Here is a 22,873-nt window from a genome sequence, read left to right as displayed (position 1 = left end):
TCGCTCCTCACTATCCTACTATCTGTCGATACATTTATTTTTGGCATTGCACAAGTCATGTATTCTATGACTTTTCATGACGTTAAAATGCTAAATCCCTTGGATGTGTTTTAGTTGATTTTAGTCTCTGATGCATGATTTTTTTTATTATTAATTGTTTTTGGCTTTTAACCAGCTGTCAGTAACTGCGAGTACTCTCAAATCGTATTTTCTTGTTAATTCGACCTGTTGATAATGTTTATAATGCTTTTTTGTTGTTTTATATTTATATGGATCTTGTCTATATTCCAGCTTTGATTATTTGGAATATCACTTCTTCTTACTACATTTGTATAAACTTCAAGATTTACCTGTATTTTTTTAAAACCTTTTTTTTTCTAAAGTGAATATTTTCGAAGGGTTAAATATTTCGCCGTGGTGTCTTGACATGGCTTTGTTTGGACTTGTTTGTTTGCTTTTTGGCCTTGAATGTTGTTCCTAATATTTTATTAACTGTGCATTTGTATTCAGATATCGCAGATCAAATTTATTCGTTTATAGTGTCACAGTGTGGGAACGGAACTGTACGGTTTTCTAATAATTTGGTCATTCGGGAGACTGTCAAGCGGTGCTCCGACATTTGCAAAATAACAAGTTGCTTGATGGAAACTTTGACGAACTCTTATGTTCCTATATAACGTTTCTGCTTCAAGTTTTGATAGCTAAAACATTCTTTATGTAAATATAAACCAATAAAATAATAAGAAAGATATATGCATCCAAACGTTTTCCTTAGAATGGTGGAGCTCCGTGTAAAACGATCAAAATTGTCACACAACAGCGATCAAAAATGTCAAATAAACATCGAAAAATCAATGTTTCCTAACTGAATTTCCACATGTACCTTTTCTGATATTTAGTCTTACCTGTCTGAAAGTTTCAAAGCCATTGTCCCAGTAGAAATCTAAATATATTCATTTTCTCCATGTCGGATATTTTTATTGACTGTACAATCGCTTGCAAGTTTACTGTAATATCACTCGGAGCCTTCCTGTACAATCGCTTGGAGCTTTCCTGTAGAATTGCTTGGCCAAATTTATTAAATACATTGTATATGCATTGCATTGGTTGTTTCTTGCTGTCCTATTAAATTCATCTATGGTATTTGAAGTGAAAATAAGTACAAAACCGGTCAGTCATTTTGACAATTAAGATTCTATCAAGGAACCCTTTTAAGGTGACTATATCAGAGACAAAAACAAAATTTGTACAATAGATATAAAAATGAAGGTGTGGTATGATTGCCAAAGAGACAATTCTCCACAAGTGACCAAAATGACACAGAAATTACGAACTATAGGTCTATAGGTCACCGTACGGTCGTCAACAATGAACAAAGCCATAGTCAGCTATAAAATGCACCGAAATAACAATGTAAAACGAGAAAACTAACGGTTTATCTATCAGTTTATGTACAAAAAATGGACGCAAAACAAACATGTAACACATAAACACAAAACCACTGGATAAATATACAAAACAAAAAGAAAAGGACAGTACAAAATATGTAAAGAATCTAATCTATAATAAAACTGAAAATAATCCTGTTACAAAATAAATATTTATATATACCGAAAAGGTGACTAGATTCTCTTGAAGGGTAATTAGCATATTTTGAATTTTACTTAATATATTATTTACCAGCAATTTAAAAAATAATAATAAATACATATTTGAGCAATACAACAAAATATTTTTCATCACAGGGTCGGGATATTGTAACTTGATATGTAACATAGTTTGTCTGATTTTCCATTGAAAAAGTGTGAGGGTATCGACACATACACCACAGTTCCATATCGACCCTCTGATTGGTTTACCAGAAGATTGAAAATGGTCATGTGGTGTATGTTAGATATCAGTTGTTAACTTTGACACATGTAATTTACCAAATAAAAAAGTGATTGGCTATGTGTAAATACACCATAGGATGAACTAAATTTACACGTACCCAACACTTTTTAATTTGGTAACTATAACAAGGATTTCGAATGTGGAATGGTGGTAGCTAACCACTGATCCAATAAAAGACACGTATATGTCAATAAACATGATATTAGAATAAGAAGATGTGGTATAATTTCAAATGAGATGTCTGTTTATTACAAGCTATAGCAACTGGTAGAAAAAGCTCCAGTAAAATTAAATTGTATGAAGGATGGGAAAGGACTTGTTATCTGAAAGACAGAGAAAACACAAAATCCTTCAACATGATTTTTTTTATATCAAAGTCACGATTCAGCAACTTTTCAATATTCCCCAATATAGCATCCGACAAACGAACGAAACAGTTGTTTTTTTTTTAGTAAGAACAAAATTTTTATCAAACCACATTTATATCTTCAATATAAAAATAAGGAGATGTGATATGATTGTCAAAGTTCAAAAAATAAATGGATTTAAGCAATTATTATAGTCGGCTATAAAAGGTCCCGACATGAAAAATAAGAATCAATACCTTTCGAATTTAAACTGACGGCCTAATTCATAATAAAACAATTTACGAAAAATATATATATGACAGACATGAACCAACGACAACCACTGAACTACGGGCTCTTGACTTGAAACAGGTACATAAAGAGTCTGGTAGGGTTAAAAATGTCTGTGTGCGCTCATTTCTCCCCAAAACTAGCACAGCACAAGACCAAACTATAAAAAATCAGATGAATGATCGGATCATCATACTATTATTGACGATATCAGACCAGGTGCGGATCCCGTCTTTTTGCAAAAGGGGGATCCAAACCACGGAACACACTGAAACGTCCACAAAATAAAAAATATAATTGGAAAAAATGGTGTTTCAACCACCAAAACTCCCTCTCCCCGCATACCGGATCCGCTTATGCAGGCTGCATCCATTCAAATAAAAGCTTCAAACATCGTTAACACTTTTAAGTGTGTAATTTAGGTTTTAAGAAAATGAAAAAAACAATACCAAATAAGTAACAGTTAAATCGTAACAGAAAAAAGGAGAGAAAAATCATGCCAGACATATATTGTATTGGATTGCAGTAGTTTTAATAAATATTTATATGATAAAAGTATCATGGAAAACATAAACTGATCATGAATGTGTCAGAAGAGATAGTAGTAAGCATTATCTACTTAAGAGTTATAATTAGTCATATGCCACTAGAAACTATTACAGCAAAATGCAATGAGTGTGTAGGAAAAAGTAATACCTTTGACTAGCTTGCTTGCTAGCTGGACCGTGAAGTCATAACAAGGTAAAGTAGGTTACCTTCCTTCCGGAGTAGCATGTCTAGTTGGCCAAACGATGAAAAGAAAAGCTCCAAGCGATTGTACAGGAAGGCTCCGAGTGATATTACAGTAAACTTGCAAGCGATTGTACAGTCAATAAAAATATCCGACATTAAGAAAATGAATATATTTAGATTTCTACTGGGACAATGGCTTTGAAACTTTCAGACAGGTTAGACTATATATCAGAAAAGGTACATGTGGAAATTCAGGTAGCAAACATTGATTTTTTTATTTGACATTTTACATTTTTGATCGCTGTTGTGTGACAATTTTGATCGTTTTACACGGAGCTCCATCATTTTAAGGAAAACGTTTGAATGCATATATCTTTCTTATTATTTTATTGGTTCATATTTACATAAAGAATATTTTAGCTATCAAAACTTGAAGCAGAAACGTTATATAGGAACATAAGAGTTCGTCAAAGTTTCCATCAAGCAACTTGTTATTTTGCAAATGTCGGAGCACCGCTTGACAGTCTCCCGAATGACCAAATTATTAGAAAACCGTACAGTTCCGTTCCCACACTGTGAGTGTATTAATGTACGCTTTTTGTTTGAGTTAAGCCTGCCAATTGATATTTTATTGTGTGTTTTTCTATGTTGTGATGTTATTGTTTCAGAAAAAGGGAGAAGGTTTGAATCCATTAAAACGTTTTATCCCGCTGCAAATGTTTGCATCTGTCCTAAGTCAGGAATCTGATGTACAGTAGTTGTCGTTTGTTTATGTAATTTATACGTGTTTCCCGATTCTCGTTTTTTTATTTAATATATATTAGACCGTTGGTCTTCCTATTTAAATGGTTTTACACTAGTAATTTTGCGGCCCTTTATAGCTTGTTGTTCGGTGTGAGCCAAGGCTCCGTGTTGAAGGCCGTACATTGACCTATAATGGTTTACTTTTTTAAAATTGTTATTTGAATGGAGAGTTGTCTCATTGGCACTCACACCACATCTTCCTATATCTAGTATATGTAATATACAAGAACCACTCGTCATTAAATAATTTATATGGATAATAAGGGATCGATCTTTGGTCATAGTCGTTTTATTGGTCGGCTCATCGATTATTGCTGCGGAATATATGGAGAAGATATGGATGGAGGCATACAGAAGTTTTGGACATTTCAATGATTATACTGGTGTAAGTTATTTTCCAAGACAGGTCAGTTTATTGTACATTTTTTTAAATTTCTGAGAGCAATCTGATTCATATTACTTGGCTATTTGAATTGTTACTAAATAAATGCTGATAATCATTGGTGGATGATCGAAACATACAATTCAATCATTGATTACAAGAATCAGCTTAAGGTAACATATTTGGATTATCATATTCAACAAAAATTCGAATGTATTTTCTTTTGTTATATTATTGTTAGTATGCACCTTAAAAATGATTTACTTTAGATTGACTATATCTTAATACATTTATTACTTTTCTAACGTTTATTGCAACGGACGTACACATACATGTACATGTGTATACTATTTGAGTAAGAGGCAACACTCATTATAAATATTGATTACATTCTTAATATAACATCTCAACATATCATGCATACACATTGACATGGCCTAGAAGTGGCATACATTATCTGTATTTTGTATACAATGTAAGATATGTAACTATGAAACATAGAAGTTGCATTAGGTTATATACTATAATTTTGTTCCCTGTTTCTTAAAGTCCTTTACCATATGAGAAGTTTATCCTGTAGTCATACACTATTTGTATGCATCTACCCTTAACGTTTATTAAGTTCTTATGATATATTATATGGCTAAGAATAACACTCCACATCATATGCTCGGATCTTGGCTACTAGTTAACTCATTTTCACGTATGCATTTAAATTATGTACAGCTTATTTTATATATATTTGCTCTGTGAGAGCTGAGTTATTCTCTCAAGCAGGCTCTTCGTCAGTGGGCTCTTGTAAGGGTTGTGGAAACAAACGATGTCTGACTTGCAAACAAATACTGATTACCCAGACTTTTAACAGTCACTCTACTGGTACAGAATACACCATATTTTGCAATGTTAATTGCAAGACTACACATGTTGTGTATCTCCTACAGTGTAAATGTGGATAACAGTATGTTGGCGAGTCTGCACAGCCGTTTCACAAACGAATGAACGGTCATCGTAGCGACTACCAATGCAAGTCAGACCTCCGTCTTAGTCGACATTTGAGATCCCCTGGCCACACTAAGGGAGATCTCAATCGACTGACCATTACAATCATTGACCACAACTCTGCTTGGTCTAAGGAGGATAGACTTACCCGGAAACGATTTTGGATAAGAAAATTAACAACTTTGGCACAAAATAGAATAAATGAAAAGATGTAGTTCGACACCATGCAGTGCTTCACATCTGGGTTATATTACTTATCATTACAATCTCTGTTTTTATTTCTTTACCTTACTCATCTCTAAAATAAATCTGTTGAATATAACAATTTAAATTGCTTAATTTTTTGAGGGATGTACCACGTTCAACTCGTTAACTATAGTCAAAATTTATCATTATATTTTAATGGCCGTTTGTTTTAAACATCGCAGACTCTAATGTTACTACACTACCGTTGTCAAATCTGAAATATTTACAAATTTAGACCATTCAGTGCTGTTTATTTGGAATTCTTATTGACGCAATCTTTCTTGTAACATCATAATTGTCGACACCGTTAAAGCTTTAGAATTGTAATAGTTCATATCGCACATTATTATTTGTTATTTGAAGCATATATTTGAACTCTCTGATGTAATAAGTCATATTACCTATGTCGTGTTTAACAATTTTTTTGAATTGTGCAAGCGTCTTACCTGATGTCCGGTTTGACTTTTTTATTGTATAAATTTCAAGATTGTAACAGCTTAATCTAAGTAGACTGATGAATGATTCATTCAACATCACACTCATATATACCGATGAAGGATATCTGTTATCCGAAATATTTATAAATAATTACATTTATAGTTCCTTTTTATGTTATTGGTGTTGTTATGTACACTTTTTAGGCGTTTATATATATATATACAACTCGTCTAAACATCAACCCAACAATGTTAGATCTGTAAATTTGCTTTCGCAAATTTTTGGTTCTTCCCTCGCCGGGATTCGAACCCATGCTACTGTGATATCGTGACACCAAATCGCCTGCACTGCAGCCGTCCCGCTAGACCACACGACCACCTGGGCTCTCAAAAAAAGAGCTTTCGCTGGCCGTGTGTTACCTTTCCTCGTCAGTTTTAATCTAGCGGCGTACTACAGTACATGATATATAAGGCATGAAGATGTTATTGTTACAGATCAGCTAAATTATCTATAGTAAAGGATCCTACAAATTAATGTAATATACAGTCACAGAATTATATTTATAAGTACGTCTGAGTCAGTGACAACTCTACAACAGATGTATCCATCTATATTATCTATTGTAAAGGATTCTACGAATAAATGTAAAATGCAGTCACAGAAATAATATAGAAAAATATTTATTTATATATTTTCATAAAATGAAAGCTTTTGGTACAGAAAATATAGTTTAAAAATAACAAACACAAACAAATCACATTATAAATCGAACATTGTTTCTGTTAGCGCTGTTATCGCATCTCCTACTGTTCATCACACAATATTGTTATCGCTATTGTTATAGAAACGATTTGTGACGTTACCTGATAATAATTCTTATAGGATTTGCTTATTGGGAAATACGCTATTATGATTGATCGAGAGCTCTTCCGGTAGTTGTTCTTAACGTTGTTTATTTTTCGATAGACGACGTTGACCGAAATATTTTCCGTAACAGATGTTGACAAGATGGCGGCGATAATAAAACAATACCGGATCGACGTTATTTTCACTTCGCGTTAATTGGTAATTCAAATAATAAACATAACACATATTTTTGAATGATAATAACAGTTTTAGTAGTTTATATTTGATGAGAAAGCAAATTTCACGGAGTAGATATTAACCAACAAATATATTCATGCCCCGGCCAGGTCTATTTAATAAGTAGTATTTACAATTTATATTAGATAGACGTTACGAGTGTGGAAAAAAAAATTCCTTATCTTAGAATTAAACGCCCTTTTAAAGGAATGTTTTAGTGTATAAACTGGACCAAGTCACACACAAACCTATCATACAACGTCTTTCGGTAGTTTGTATATATTACGGAATTATATTCATGAACTGAGTTTCAATTCCTATTTACAGTCGTCTTGTACTATAAGTTAATGTCTTGTCTTTCGTTTTTGCTAAATTAAATGTGATTTGTCTATATGCCCTTTTGTTTATCTTTGTTGTCCCTTTTATTTTGTTATATACCACAAGTTTTAGTCCACCATTTTCTACATACGAAAATGCCTTTACTAAGTGAGGAATATGACATTTATGATCTGATCGTTTGATGTGCTTGAGCTTTTAATTTTGCCATTTGTTTAGGGTCTTTCCGTTTAGAAATGTCCCCGAATTCGATATTGTTGTAATTTTACTATTTATGATGTATCAAGAACATATTGACTTGTGATATAATGTATTTGAATGCTTCAGTTTTTTCACTGAATTTAATAAAGAACAATAAACTTTATCTCTGCATGGAATACGCATTGATCTATATTTCTACACCCTAAGTTACTAGCCAACACACAGATGGTATAGATGATGATAAAAATATGTCATGAGTATGAAAGTATCTGGAGAAAAATGCGAAATAATTTGAATTCTTTTTACATAAATTAATAAATAAATAGCCAATCAAGCAAAGAGCTGTTATTATCAACAAGCGTATCTGATATTCAATTTTTTTTATAACTGAGTTTTATTAGGAACAATATCAGTATTTTTATGGCAGGACAGAAGAACTGTATACTGGACAGACTATATCATTTCAGACTAACGCACGAGGAGCACGTGGGCAAATAGCTTTCGAGGTCGTTATTATTATTAGATAGAAAGACAATATGAATTTTGTCAAATAGGATTTTTTTTTCTAAAAACAGTTGATTTTGACAGTATTCGATGACGTGAGACTTATTGCTTGATTTAACAATAAAGATAATACATTATGTCATGTTTTATGCTATTTGTCTTTTTTTTTATATCTAGACTTGATTAGTCAGTGAAACCTAAATTACACCTTTTTTCCGATATATATGTGTTTAAAATTTCAGTCTCTTAATAATGTATATGGTATATCATATCCAGGACACGATAAAATATTACCTTATTGATTTACAGGTTTTTTATACGGTAAAAACTCAGAATGATGTCGCATGTTTATCTTAAAAGCATTCGCCACTATCCCAATTAAGACATCTTCGATTTGTATAATACTAACATATTTTACTGCTTCTACAAGCACTTGTACTGTTTTCATATTTGTTAGTAGTGTTTCTCCTACGATATGAGGCGGAAAGTAAACAAAGGGATATTCATTCCATGACATATTATTTTTGGAAGTTTCTCTCCTAAATGGTTTGGCTGCATGAAACATATATCCTTGCATAGCAACATCTGATTGTGCTACACTTTCTTTTTCTACATCGTAGACATTTACTGCATTTACTAAGCGATCATCATCTACCAAGTGTACAAATTCAGCTCTGATATTAAGTGTCGATAGGCATATAAGTGAATAAATCGACTTATACACTATGTTCTTGTAAGCATCTTCTACGTTCAATATGATAATATCTTTATTTGGTTTAGACTCGAAATGAACAACATCTGTCATATTTTGTAAGTATCCTACGACAAAGACAGTTTTCACACGTAGTTCTTCAATATTTCCCCAAGTTTTACGAATAGCGCCTCGTTTGCCGCAGTTAAGCAGGTGTGTTTTCACAACAAGTAATAATTGTATGTGATCAGATGCCTCAAATAATTTCTTTGGATCTTCAAGAAAGGCTTCCTTTATCAAAATTGCATTGACTGACGTTTCATTTGAGCTGCCCCTTTTTTGACAACATCAGCCAAAATGTGGTTTATATTATTCCGAAATAAATTGTTTTACCAATATAAAGCTTTGATTGTGAACCTTTATGAAGTTGGAAAAACAGAAATCCACACAATAATAACATGCATAGTTGTAATCTGAAATACAAAATAAAAGATCTTTAACAAAATGATGCACTACAAACATACTTCGAAACATTTTCACACTGGAGAAGGGCGTATTTGTTTTTCTTTAAGCAAATCCACTGTATAAGTCGAAAGCACACTGAATTTGCCGTAGTGAATTTAAAAAGAGAAAAAAATAAATTAAAACGGATTTCCGGGTATATAAGTAACAATTGTTAATGTTACGATGCAAATTGATATCATTTCGGTCGTTATTCATATATTCTGTTTGTAATCTGTTACATTACATGATTGGTCGATCTAAAAAAGTGATGCAAAAGAAACAAATTTGAGATTCAAACTCAGAAGTTAAAAATAAACTGACATATATATGACTTAAAAATACCAAAAGACAAACACTATTAATAAAACACAACATAGATCAATAAAAAAAGACTCAGCAACAAGAACCCTACCAAAACCTAGGGGTGATCCCAGTTGGATAAACAGATCATGCTCCAACAAGTGCGTTGGTATTTCCGAGATTCAAATAAATGTATATCTGCCAGACATTCCTGAGGATGTGACAAACATATATATATGTATATACATATATGTTCGTCATATCCTCAGGAATGTCTGGCAGATAAACATCGAAGAGATAAAATGACATCGTTTAGGAGTTATCTACCTTTACCAATGAAATTTGTGTTTTTCTTTAATTACTAAAAAACTATAAGCCGTGTAAAACTGGAGTCCTATTTCTTGGTGTCCATATCTATTCAGAAAGAGTACATTAATCAACAAAATATTGACCAAAATGTAAGTTGCGACATAATATAACTGTAAATATTTGTTAAAATGGTATCGTCATTTTTCTTAGGGATTCCAAGCTGCAGAAATTGTAGAAAGAAGAAATTAACTATAAATAGTTCAAATTTAAGAGCTATTATGATATGTATACATGCATTTTACAAATTGTCTTTATATATTTACCAAGGTACACACATTCCGTTTTCATACTGATTATGTTTTTGTTATTAATAACATTTTTATGAATTGAAAATCGTGAAAATCGCCCGTATATTTTACCTTGAAAATTAAACCTTCTGATGTACATTCTTCTGAATTAGATGTCCATCTATGTACAAATCTGTTCCAATTCAAGTTTTTTCTAAAAAATAATAGATATACGTTTTCTTCGAACACTGTAACAACATTATTATATACCTGTAAAATGAACCAAGAACACATATATTACCGTTAGACCGTTAGAAATAATAAGGTACACATGATCTACAAATGGCTTCCAAGCTCATAATTATTAGTAAACTCCAACAATCGAATGTCGAAACATACATTTAAATACAAGTTTGCGCTCCTAAATATTTTTTTACAAAAACATGCACGATCCGAAACCAATTATCGGTAGAAAAATTAAAATCAATGTTTATCGCGCTATTCTTATCATTACACATGTGGTCTGTTCAACGGTCTCCCTTCAAAAAGTATAAATACTCCAGACATATAGATTAGAGTCTCACGTGACTCACAAAGATCAGAACTCGAGCGCAGGCGCTTGCAATATATATATATGATACAGATAATTTGTTTCAAGTCTTTTTGTTCATTAAAAATATTATTTTTTTCATATTAATACTACATATCTATCACTACTGCGCAAGTCTGGTTTTGAGTAATTTTACCAATTCGGAGACGACAATTTTACTATCCACACTTACAAACAAATACATGAAAAAGGGAAATGAATCGAAGCCTATTCGGCGTGCTTTAAATAAATTAAAAAACTTGAACTTCCTGGATTCCCCATCGATTGTAATGGAAAACGTGCGTTTCGGGCAGTCTGGTCGCAGATGTCGTTTCTATTTTTCAAATCGGTAGTGTTCGTGTTCGTTACACTTTTAACCCACCTCAAGCATATAATAAAACATATTTTGACTAATTTCACTTCACTGTAAATATTATGCAAAGTTACTTTTACCCGAGCATTTCTTATAGGGAAGTTTTTCTTCAACGGTATTTTTTGGAACATCATTGCAAGTACACATGAACAAAATGAAGTGATACGATGATTTCAGATTTATTATAAAACAAGGCTCAACATTTGCATTGCTGAAAAAAATAAAAGATCTTTTTTAAAAATAATGAAAAGACAGTCAAAGGAAGAATTGCGGAGGGAAATACACACTGCACACGCAGGGACCTAAGTTTAGAATAAAACATTCCATATCCAAATTTATAAAACGACTTTCCAAAGACAAAATGTTACTCAGTTCTCCTAGAAAATGCAAACAAATAAAAAATCCATATGATGAAGATGTAAGGATATTTTAGTTTTATTGAGACACCAAGAGCGTCCGTTTAGTAGTGCGGGATTGTGACTTACGCAGTCACGTTTGGTTAAAAAAGAACGTTAAATCCGATGCCTCACATAGAGAGAGTGTAATGCAAACTTTTAAACAATTAACCAATCAATCAATCAATTAATCAATAATGTTTCGGAGGGGAAAGACCGTTAACAATTGTTTTATATTCATCATGTTTGCTGTTGAAAGACCTATTGTTTTCGTTTTGATAATTATTTCTTATTCTGATTTCGCCACTTTTATTTCTTGCATGGTTTTTGTTTGTTTTGCAAGGTGTCACTTAGATGGTGAATGTATGCTATTGCACAGTTTATGCGCCTTTGAAATTGACCTTGTTAAACCGAGTACCTTTCTATGAAGGAGCTAATTCACCTAACACTGGCTACCTTGTGAGTGTATCTTTCCGTAACCCTAAATGATAGGAACATAATTGTTTAACCAAATTGAGAGTTTTTTTTCTCTTACTGTATATTTTCAAATAAATGATATGTATAGATTATCACATACATTTTTCATATACGACCCCTTATCAGCACTATGTCTTCAAATCAGCCCGTGAGCTCATAGGCATGATTTTGACCACGGGCTGATATGAAAAATGACATGATATGTTCTTTTTATCATATACTTAAACAGAAGACATACAGACAAACGACCGAATGACGTCGAACTGTCATGCAATAACGTTTCAACAAAGCATGCGATAATAACCGGAAGCAGTTAATATGAAACGAAAGCAGTTGATATAAACTGGATGCAGTGGATAACAACAGTCACATTACAATATACGGCAATTCTTTATATCTAATGAATAATTTTTTGTACAAATAAGTTTTATCTTGGGGTACAACTAAAGCAGTATTTTCGATAAACTGATCTTTTGCATGAATATAAAGTGATGTATATCTTACATAGTGTGATTCTAGGTCCTCGAATAAATAAATGAGTATGAGGTGAAGGTAAAAAATTCATGTTTTAAATTTAGGCTTTGCAGTTTTATTATCTCCCGTCACTCTTTTAAAGATATATATGAAAGAGCTGGTGAAAAATGGTTCTTTCATTCTGATGAAGGTATGATAACTTTGGTCTGAAACAATCTAATGACATCTTATGGAAAACCCGTTTGCCAGATGATATCGAATATGTTCTTTACGTCGTAACTACAATCTCCTTCTCTTTCATGAATGTGACTTACCGGATTAGACTATTTACCGGATTTGATATAACACGAGCATCACGACGGGTGCCCCATATGAAGCAGGATCTGCTTACCCTTCCGGAGCACCTGAGATAACCCCTAGTTTTGAGTGGGATTCGTGTTGCTTATTCTATGTTCTTTTATGTTGTGTCATGAGAACTATTGTTTGTCTGTTTGCCTTTTTCATTTTTAGCCATGGCTTTGTCGGTTTATTTTCGTTTTATGAGTTTGATACCTCTGGTATCTTTCGTCCCTCTTTACATGAGTTATTGCTCCTGAAATTTTTTGATACAGTCAAGGTATTTGAATATTACCCAAACTTGGTTCATTATAAAGCCACAGGGTCTTTTGTAAGGGTTGAGTATCATATAAACTTAAACAAAGGGCAACACAGGTTGAATTGAGTAAACCAAAAGTACCCATTCTTGAACTTTTGTAGCGGATAATACACAGAAACCATATTTTCTTTTAAAAAGGCAAACACATCAGTTATCATTTGAGACCGAACGTGAACATCAAAACACGGGAAGAAGCTAATTGTTTGACTTATTATAGATCATTAAAGTGTAAAGAAAACACTATATCTTTGGAACGTATATGTCGTGTACATTTTATTATTTTGTACAGGTAACTACTTGTAAAAACATTATATACAAGTAATTACTTGTATGAAGCCACCATACAGGTTATTACTTGTACAAATATAATTGTACAGGTAATCACCTGTACAATTTTTGTGGAGAAAAAGATACTAACTTGTACAACTTACTATCTTTTAGTTATATGTGTTTCTTCTTATTTAAACTTGACTCTTATCTTTGAGTTTGCTATTCTGTTTTTTTTTCAATTGTTTATTAGTACATGTATTGATTTTGAAATGTTAGAAGTTTACAGACGAACGACGGACGCAAAGAAATAACATAAGCTATCATGACACCTTGAGCAAATTTAGCTAAACAGCTTGATGCCACCTAAATACGGACTTCTTGGGAAAGTGACAACGCCGTGAAAAGCAAAAATAAATTGTAACCCTTCTACCATTTATTTTCAAACATAAATCATTAAAAAAAGTTGCATACATAATATCATATATTGGAAACAAAAGTCAAGCCTCATAGATTAATTTACAAACCGTATTATAAAGATAATTGTATATGCACATGTTCCTAATAGTATACAAGAGTTGACACGCTGAAATGTCTCGCCTTCTTTACTAATCGTTGATATTATGTTGATATTCCTCAATTTTAAGCTTTATTACGACACATAAACTTAACATTAACCAAGAAAACTAAACATTGACCAATGAACCATGAATACGAGGTCATGTTCAGATGAAACATGCCAGGCAGGCATGTACAGCTAACAATTCTTCCATACAGCAAATATAGTTGACCTATTGCTTATAGCTAACAAAAACAGACCAAAACACAAAAACATAACACTGAGCAATGAACCATGAAATGAGGTCAAGGTCAGATGACACCTATCAGTTTGACATGTACACCTTATAGTCCTTCTATACACCGAATATACAAGACCTATTGCTTATAGTATCTGAGATATGGACTTGACCACCAAAACATAATCTTGTTCACTGATCAATGAAATGAGGTCGAGGTCAAAGAAAAACTGTCTGACGGGCATGAGGACCTTGCAAGGTACGCACATACCAAATGTAGTTATCCTATTACTTATAATAAGAGAGAATTTAACATTAAAAAAAAATCTTAACTTTTTTTTCAAGTAGTCAATGAACCATAAAAATGAGGTCAAGGACATTGGACCTGTAACTGACGGAAACTTCGTAACATGAGGCATCCATATACAAAGTATGAAGCATCCAGGTCTTCCACCCTCTAAAATATAAAGCTTGTAAGTAGTTAGCTAACGCCGCCGTAGCCGCTGCCGGATCACTATCCCTATGTCGAGCTTTCTGCTACAAAAGTCGCAGGCTTGACAAAAACCACAGAGCCTGAGTGTTGTAACCATACAGTGGTGTGACCATTCATACATGATCACAGTGGTGTGACCATACATGTACATACATGATCACAATGGTGTGACCATACATACATGATTACAATGGTGTGACCATACATACATGATCACACTGGTGTGACCATACATACATGATTACAAGGTCTGATAATTTCTCTGCTGATATTGGATTGTTTTTAACTCTTTATATGTTTTGTGGATGCCTCGCTCCATGCTCAACTCCAGAATGTGCAGGTATAATCAAAGGGTAAAGTTCATCTACTGTACAATAATGAATTATTTTATCTCCTTTGCGAATCAGTTGTTCAAGTCCTGCTACACTTAAAACATCATACTGCCTTTAGAAGTATCTTTGAAGTGCAGTCTTTTTGGAACTTAACTTTGCTTCTTTTACATTACTAAAAGTCTCTCTGTATGTTTTACGTGTAAATATTGAATTATTAGAAGCTTTAGTATCATCACACACTTTAGGTATTTCATCATGAAATGTCTTTTTTTATATACTGTTTTCCAACTTTACACCCTGGTTTTGACTACTAAACTGAACAGTTTTGCTCATATAATTGTTATAAAAAATGTACTCACACATTGAAAGTTTGTACCTTTTGGCTTAGTAATAAATTATTTGTTCAAAGATAAACGATTTGTTGTGAACTTCAAATGGACCAAGGTAAAATAATCATTTGTACAAGTTATTATCTTTTTCTCAGTAAAAATTGTACTAGTAATTACAATTGTATTTGTACAAGTAATAGCCTGTATAATGGTTTCATACAAGTAATTACTTGTATAAAATGTTTGTACAGGTAATAACCTGTACAAAATAATAACATGTCCACAACATATATACAGCTATCAAATGAGATCAGAAGGGATATTTTCTAAACCGTAGGTTCTAAGTTATCTCCTCTTATTAGGCAAAAATATATCAAAATCATGCATTTTTGGAATCCGTATTTATAAAGAAATTATAGAAGGCCAGAATTGGCATTTTCTAAACCGATTTTAATAATGATTATTTTGATAGTGCAGCAATTGAAAAATTATGTTCCGTATCATTACGATGAATAAAGGCAACAGAAGTATACCGCTGTTCGAAAGTCATTAATCGATTAAGAAAAACAAATCCGGTTAACATACTAAAACAGAGGAAAACACACCAACTATAAGAGGTAAACTACAAAACAACAGAAACACTGACGTGCAACAAAACCAACGAAAACATACATAGTAATGAACTAATTGATAACACCAGCCATATTTTTGATTTGTTACAGGAAACTTTAAGAAAAACATATAGGAATGGAACTTTTAAAATAGCCAAATCTTTCACTTATGCTAATTTTCTTTCTGGCTTAAATGACAACACTAAGTGACTGAAATACAGCACTCACAGATTTTTTTTTTTTTTTTGTAACCAGTTACTAAAACTGTTCTTCCTATTTTTATAGAAAATACACTGTTAAATGGGATGGTGAAATTGAACTTATCATTAACCATGGGGAACAGTAGTGTAAAGGGGTTTATGTTACTCTGAAGAGATTGGGATCTACGATTCAGCAGAAGAGCTGTAGAATTTTCGAGAATCCACATATGATTGACACCACTAGCTCAATATATTTCTTATCACAATAATTTTGAAGGCCATCTTTTACTCTAGAAAGAAAAGTAAACAACACTTTCGGAAGAAGTTTAGTAGAACATATTGATGATCCAGCTATGTGTCTTTCTGTATACGGAAATTTGCGTAGTTTTGGTATCCATTATAATGACTGTAGATTTTCTTCGTTTTTTTTGTTGTTAATACCAAAAGCAAGAAGGATAATTATATTTGTGATTTTATAATGGTAAAGCTTGCATTAAGGTTCATTTTTGCCATTTAGCTACATGTCCTTTTTTAACATTCGACTGCATTTATGGCAGTTAATATCAACTGTTTTTGTATAATTTTAGAAAACTAAAAAAATGAGAATTTGCTACACTGAAATATCAACGTTGAATAAAGAGATGTGGTGTAATTCCGAATGAGACAGTGATCAAGGAAGCGGATATAGTTATCAAAAGTACCAGGATTATAATTTTATACGCCAGACACGCGTTTCGTCTACATAAGACTCATCAGTGACGCTCAGATCAAAATAGTTCAAAAAGCCAAATAAATACAAAGTTGAAGAGCAAAACGTAACCGTACTGTTTTAAATGAATTTCAAACCCATGTCTATTTATTGTCTCATATAATTATTTTCAAATGGTTAAACAAGTTAAGAGCTAACCCTCTATATGGTGTTTATACCTGTATAGAGGGATACTCCTTCTTTGGAGGGATACTCCTTATGTGGAGGGATAAAATTATCCCTCTATGAGGGGTAGGTTTGTTTAGACTGGATTTAAAGCAAAATACGGCAGATAGGCATTTGATATTTATATTGGCTATAATCTGTAGCATATATATGCATCAATAATTGCACTTTACTAAATATTGGGATGCCCAGTTTACAGCTATGATATACCTATCTAAACTTATGATCAACAACAAGAAAGACACTTGACCTTTCAATATTATGTTAAATCAAACAATTGAAATTTTGTTCAATGAGGCATATATATAACTGAGTAGATTTTACCTGAGCATCACAGATTTCAATCAAGGTGAACAACATATTGTATTTTCAGTATGTTAAGCTGTAAACTGGGAATGTGCATATTAAACTTAGTACATTAATTGGTGCATCAAATGTTGCAGGTTAATGCCATAATAAGTAGAGAATGCCAATATGCCCTATTTTGCTTTAAACCCAGTCTTAACAAAAGAAAACATCCTCTTTGTAGGGATAATTATATCCTCCTATAGAAGGATTATCATTCTCTAAAGGTATAAAAACCATATAAAGGGTTTGTTCTCAGCCTGTTAAAGGTTCCAGAAAAGCAAGATAATCTAAAAGTTAAATAGCCAATATGTAAAAACACTATAGATAATACTTTGTCATTATCCTTACTCCATTTTTGGAGTTCTGAAATCGTTTACTATTATCTGTCCTGGAGGGCAAATAGTTATAATTTTTTCTGCGAGGCTGTAAAAATAAAACGCACATTGATCTGTTGATTAAAACTAAGAAGAGTTGTTCACTGATTAACTGATTATGTTTAAACCAGATTATCAGCATTTCTTTCAGATTCAATCAATTTATGTTGGCGTTATGTTGCAATTTATAACGTTTGGTGACTTTTAAATTTTGTGTACGACTGTAACAAAAACGAATTTTATTCACTTACTAATCAGAAATAATAACTCTATAAATTACATGCTTCTGGTGTGTTTTACGTTGTTAACCTTCATCAGTAACAGTCGTACAATTAGGTTTCTGTCTGTCCAATGCAACATAGTGACGCATTAAAAAAAAAAGAAATCTTCCTTTTTGTTCTTTTTTGTACTGTGTGCCTTTCTGAATCTTCACACTTAACACGCCTAGCAAAATATTTAATCTCAATCAAATTTTTAAGCGACAAAACGTTAGCTGGCACTTCATTTTGAGCTTATCCGGTATAAAATATAAAGATATAAGTAGGGTCGGTCGACATCTCGTCAATTTATTGTCACTTGACCAATACTTTTTTTTTTATAATTATTGAAACAAAACCCTGGTCCAAAATACGGAACCATAATCCTGACTGTGTATTGCCTTCTTATGTCTACCACATTTTAATTGATATATATAGTGCTAGACTTTTAAGTTCTCAATCTTAACTTTCATCAAGAGACACACCATCCGTTATTACTCGCCCGAAATCCTATCCATGTTATTTTTGTCCCCGTTAGATAGGCAAAATCGACATACCATATTTTGCAAATTAGACCGTTCTTGTTACCAGAACTTTGAATCCAAAACATACAGGTACTGCATCATGTGTTATACCAGGATCACCAGTTCATCACCTCAAGGTGTATCCCTACAGATATAGCATTTTTTTTACAAAATTGAATTTTTCTTAAAATTTGCATACATATACTATGCAATGGCCTCTTTACAAATTTGAGTCGAAAATAGTATGTCACCAGACTCGTTTCCATGGTAACGGTCACCAAAGTTGGTACATAACGTGTATACATTAATACATACCTGATGTAGAAACTCTGTATTTTTTTCAATCTTTTGAAAGGTTTGTTCTTCATTTATTACAAAATTATGATTAAAAATGTAAATAAAACACAATAGTGGAGTGACAGATCAAGAAAAAGGTGCTTATTTTACGACTTTAATGGACCGGCATACCTGCAGGCTGAAAAAGATTTTTTTGCAAAGTCAATACCCTAAGCTAACTTTTTTGCTCGGTCGTAGACATTTCATGCGGTGCAATTTTTTATAAAATGGAAAGAAAAAACACATTTGGATTTTTTTTTCAAATTTTAAGATGGGAAAATTTTTTTTTAACTTTTTTTTTGTCTTTTGACATATGATTTTGCATAATATACAGAGTTTAATTGTTTATTCATAATGTAAAACTAAAATTACTTATTTATTTTTCTAAATCTTGTTCATTTTCTCTCAATTTAGCGAAAGCACACTCTGTATTATTTTAACGAAGTGGTTACAACATTTGTAAATTTAGATTACATTGATAATTTCATGATTTTCCGAATTAAAATGTTTTAAACTTCCTATTGTAAAGTTTAAAAGCCATTCCAAGTCAGTATGTCTTATAAATTAACTTTAATGAGGACTTTTAGCTTTACATTATAGTTCAATGAATATGATATGGACCTCCTCAATATTATGAGGCTCATTGAAAGATGTAGAAATGTTTCTAAACTTCCTGTCGACAAACTGCGAAAAGTCCTAGCAATAATAGAATGTAGACTTGCTTTAATCATAAACCTTTTAACCCCATTTCATCTGGCTTGGGCATTACAACTACACCATAAGTATGGCTCTAAAAGAAATATTGAAAATCCCAGCTCTCATGGTTTTTGTGCATCCTATTCTAAGTATAAGTACGTAGATATCGGATTAGTTTGGAAAAAAGACAGAATCCAAGACATGTTCTATGTACCTAATGGTATTGATCTATTTAGAAAAGGTGGTCGGATTATACAGGAGGGAGCAGAAAATATTGACTTAAATGCTGAAACAATCGATGGTAAAAAATACGTTTCACTCAATAGCACAGTTGTATTTCAGTTCCAAAACGAATCATCGAACGACCACATGAGTTCCATAAAGGTTAAACGGGGACTAGAAAGGTCTTTGACGTTGAATAATTCGAATAAAATCTGTCTTTATGTCAGGTGAGTTTTCAATCAGACATAAACATGGAGCCTTAGTATCTGAGTGATATGGCTACAGATAAACTATTATTAAAGATTCTAATTCTAAAGATTGTAGAGGCATCATAGGACTGACAAGGAAAAAACCGCTGGTCTTCGATGGATGCATATAAGACACATCCTTGTATGATCCGAAGGGAAAGTTCAGGTATCTTCATGATGATCTAAACAAGCTAAGGTTGGAGTTTACCGCCACAAAGGATGTCAGTCTTGTGAAAATTCCCCCATGAATGTGAAAACACGTTTTAACAGCACATCCCACGTGCAATGCTTCTAACGCAAGTTTGGATTAACTCTCATATTGCTAAACCAGTGATCATACTTTCCAAAGACTAGTTGGTAAGAGGGTAAAAACGGTTTGCACTTGGTTTTCCTTGAGGGACCTATGTCAGAAGATTTCTTTCAAGACCTTGTTTGTACGTTTACGGACAAGGGAAAACAGCTTGCAACAACAACTGTGAATGCAACCAACAGAAATCCGCGTATACCAATATTTGTTCATGTGAAAGGTTTAATTGTTGTAGAAATTATTTAACCCACCGAGCAATATTGGAAGAAGACGACAATGAAAACGATGACTGATGTCAAGTTTTCGAAAGTTGATATGCCCTTTGTTTGTTAAAATAGCCCATAAAACCACTCATCTAAGGGGTCCGTGTGCGCTTTTGTAAGGCAAAAAGTAAAATCACAAAAATACTGAACCCAGAGGAAAATCAACTCGGAAAGTCCACAACCACACGGCAAAATCAAATAACAAAACGCATCAAAAATGAAAGGACAAGAACTGTCATATTCCTGACTTGGTACAGGCATTTTCAAATGTAGAAAATGGTGGATTGAACCTGGTACATAAAACCTGAAAAGTTCATAGAGCTAGAATATACGCTGAAACTTTAGTCCATCATTAAACTCATTTGACTTAATTTCCTTGTGAAATATTTGTGACTGGCAATAAATATACATCAAAGCAAAAACCAAATTGACTTCGATTCTTTTTATAAAAGCCGTAAAATTCAGAAATATATCTTTAGAAGTACATGCATATATATATATGCTATTTTCTTATTGTTGCTAGTCTGATTTCCCTGTAAAATGTGCATTTGGTGGTTTCATTATTTTCAAATTAAGTTGGAAACGAAGTGTCACAGTTTATTTTATTATGAATTTATTGTTTAATAACAATTCAAATATTATTTGGAGACTTTTTATAACCTCTTGTGAATTAAATTGATAATAGTGAAAAACTCAATCACTAACCTTTGACTTTATTTAAAAACAAATTGCACCATATTTCAATTCTACGACCAGGCAAAAATTAAAGAATATACATTTCTCTTTCCAAAAAGTCTTAATTTAGCCTGCAGGTAGGGTGGTCCATTAAAGTTGAAAAATTGTTGGTTTGGTCACTCCACTACAAATAATGGCAGCATTATTCATATTCATTAATGTTGGCTCCAATTTCATCAACACTGCTGCATACAAAAAAACACAGATTTTGTTTAAAATTTCTATTTTTCTTAAATTTCCAAAGAAAAAAAATGGTCCATTGATTATTTTTTTTAAATTTGAGATGGTCAAAACAATGAGGTTTACAAAATGAAAATAAAAATATGGGTCACCAGACCATTTTTTGACCGAAAAACGTTTTTGTGACCCCTAACGACACAGTGATCAACAGCAGTTCTTTGTATATCTTTCAAAATCGGTGTACAAAGTGTGACACATGTTTCTATATCCTTTGTTAAATTTACACAGAATGATACAGTTTCACAAGACAATAAAATGAAAGCATTTTTTGGTTCTACGAACAACAGTTACCATGGCAACAGGACAAGAAGTTGGAAAGTTCAAGTTTTTGCATTGATCTAAAGTGAAAGAGTTATTACCTAGCATACAAAACAGATCAAATACCATGATTTTAGAGCTACAGCACATTGCTTCTATGTAAATGTAAACAAATATCATGAAACATTGCAATGCAGCTTATATAAGCATTACTGTGGTAAAAATGTGCAAAATAAAATAGTCAGAAGTTTGCGAATAATCATCATGATTTTTTTTTTATTAATTATCGATTCATAGATAACAGTCATGCATTTATCCTTTATGATAAACCTTCCTCTCTTGTAATTTGTAAGTTGTTTACACTCGTTATCGACACACGACAACAGAATATATGTATAGGAGATATATTTTAAGATTAAAACAGGGAACCAGTTTATCATCAGTAAAACATTATTATCTCCCTTAGTATCGGAATCTACCTTAATCATTTTATATCTTAATTCCAAAAATATATTCTACATTGTTTGATACACATATGCTTGCGAATTTGTTTTTAAATACTAGTAGGTTCTACTTTACAGCATGTTATTTTGACCTGGCCTGATTAGGTAGTGACACATACTACAAAGTTCTTCCGAATAATTTTTGCAACGAGCCATCTTAAACTTGCAGTGATTTTCTGAGACATATGTATCCCATAGCCTTTGTTTTTATATCTTACGCCTTGAGGAGCACTTAAAACAGGCAACAGTAGTGTACCGCTGTTTAAAAATCAGTCCAGAAAAAAATCTG

The 22,873-nt window shown here is 32.5% G+C and overlaps 1 protein-coding gene across 1 annotated transcript; it reads right to left on the bottom strand.

Moving 5' to 3' along the window:
* Positions 1-8,551: 8,551 nt before the first annotated feature.
* Positions 8,552-9,061, bottom strand: LOC139485287 (beta-1,3-galactosyltransferase bre-5-like). Its single transcript, XM_071269723.1, has one exon. The coding sequence runs from the start codon at positions 9,059-9,061 to the stop codon at positions 8,552-8,554; it is 510 nt and encodes a 169-aa protein (XP_071125824.1).
* Between the last annotated feature and the right edge of the window lie 13,812 nt (positions 9,062-22,873).

This window comes from Mytilus edulis, chromosome 1 (genome assembly GCF_963676685.1).
Source record: "Mytilus edulis chromosome 1, xbMytEdul2.2, whole genome shotgun sequence".
Taxonomy (NCBI): domain Eukaryota; kingdom Metazoa; phylum Mollusca; class Bivalvia; order Mytilida; family Mytilidae; genus Mytilus; species Mytilus edulis.
This window is presented reverse-complemented; position numbering and strand designations above follow the sequence as displayed.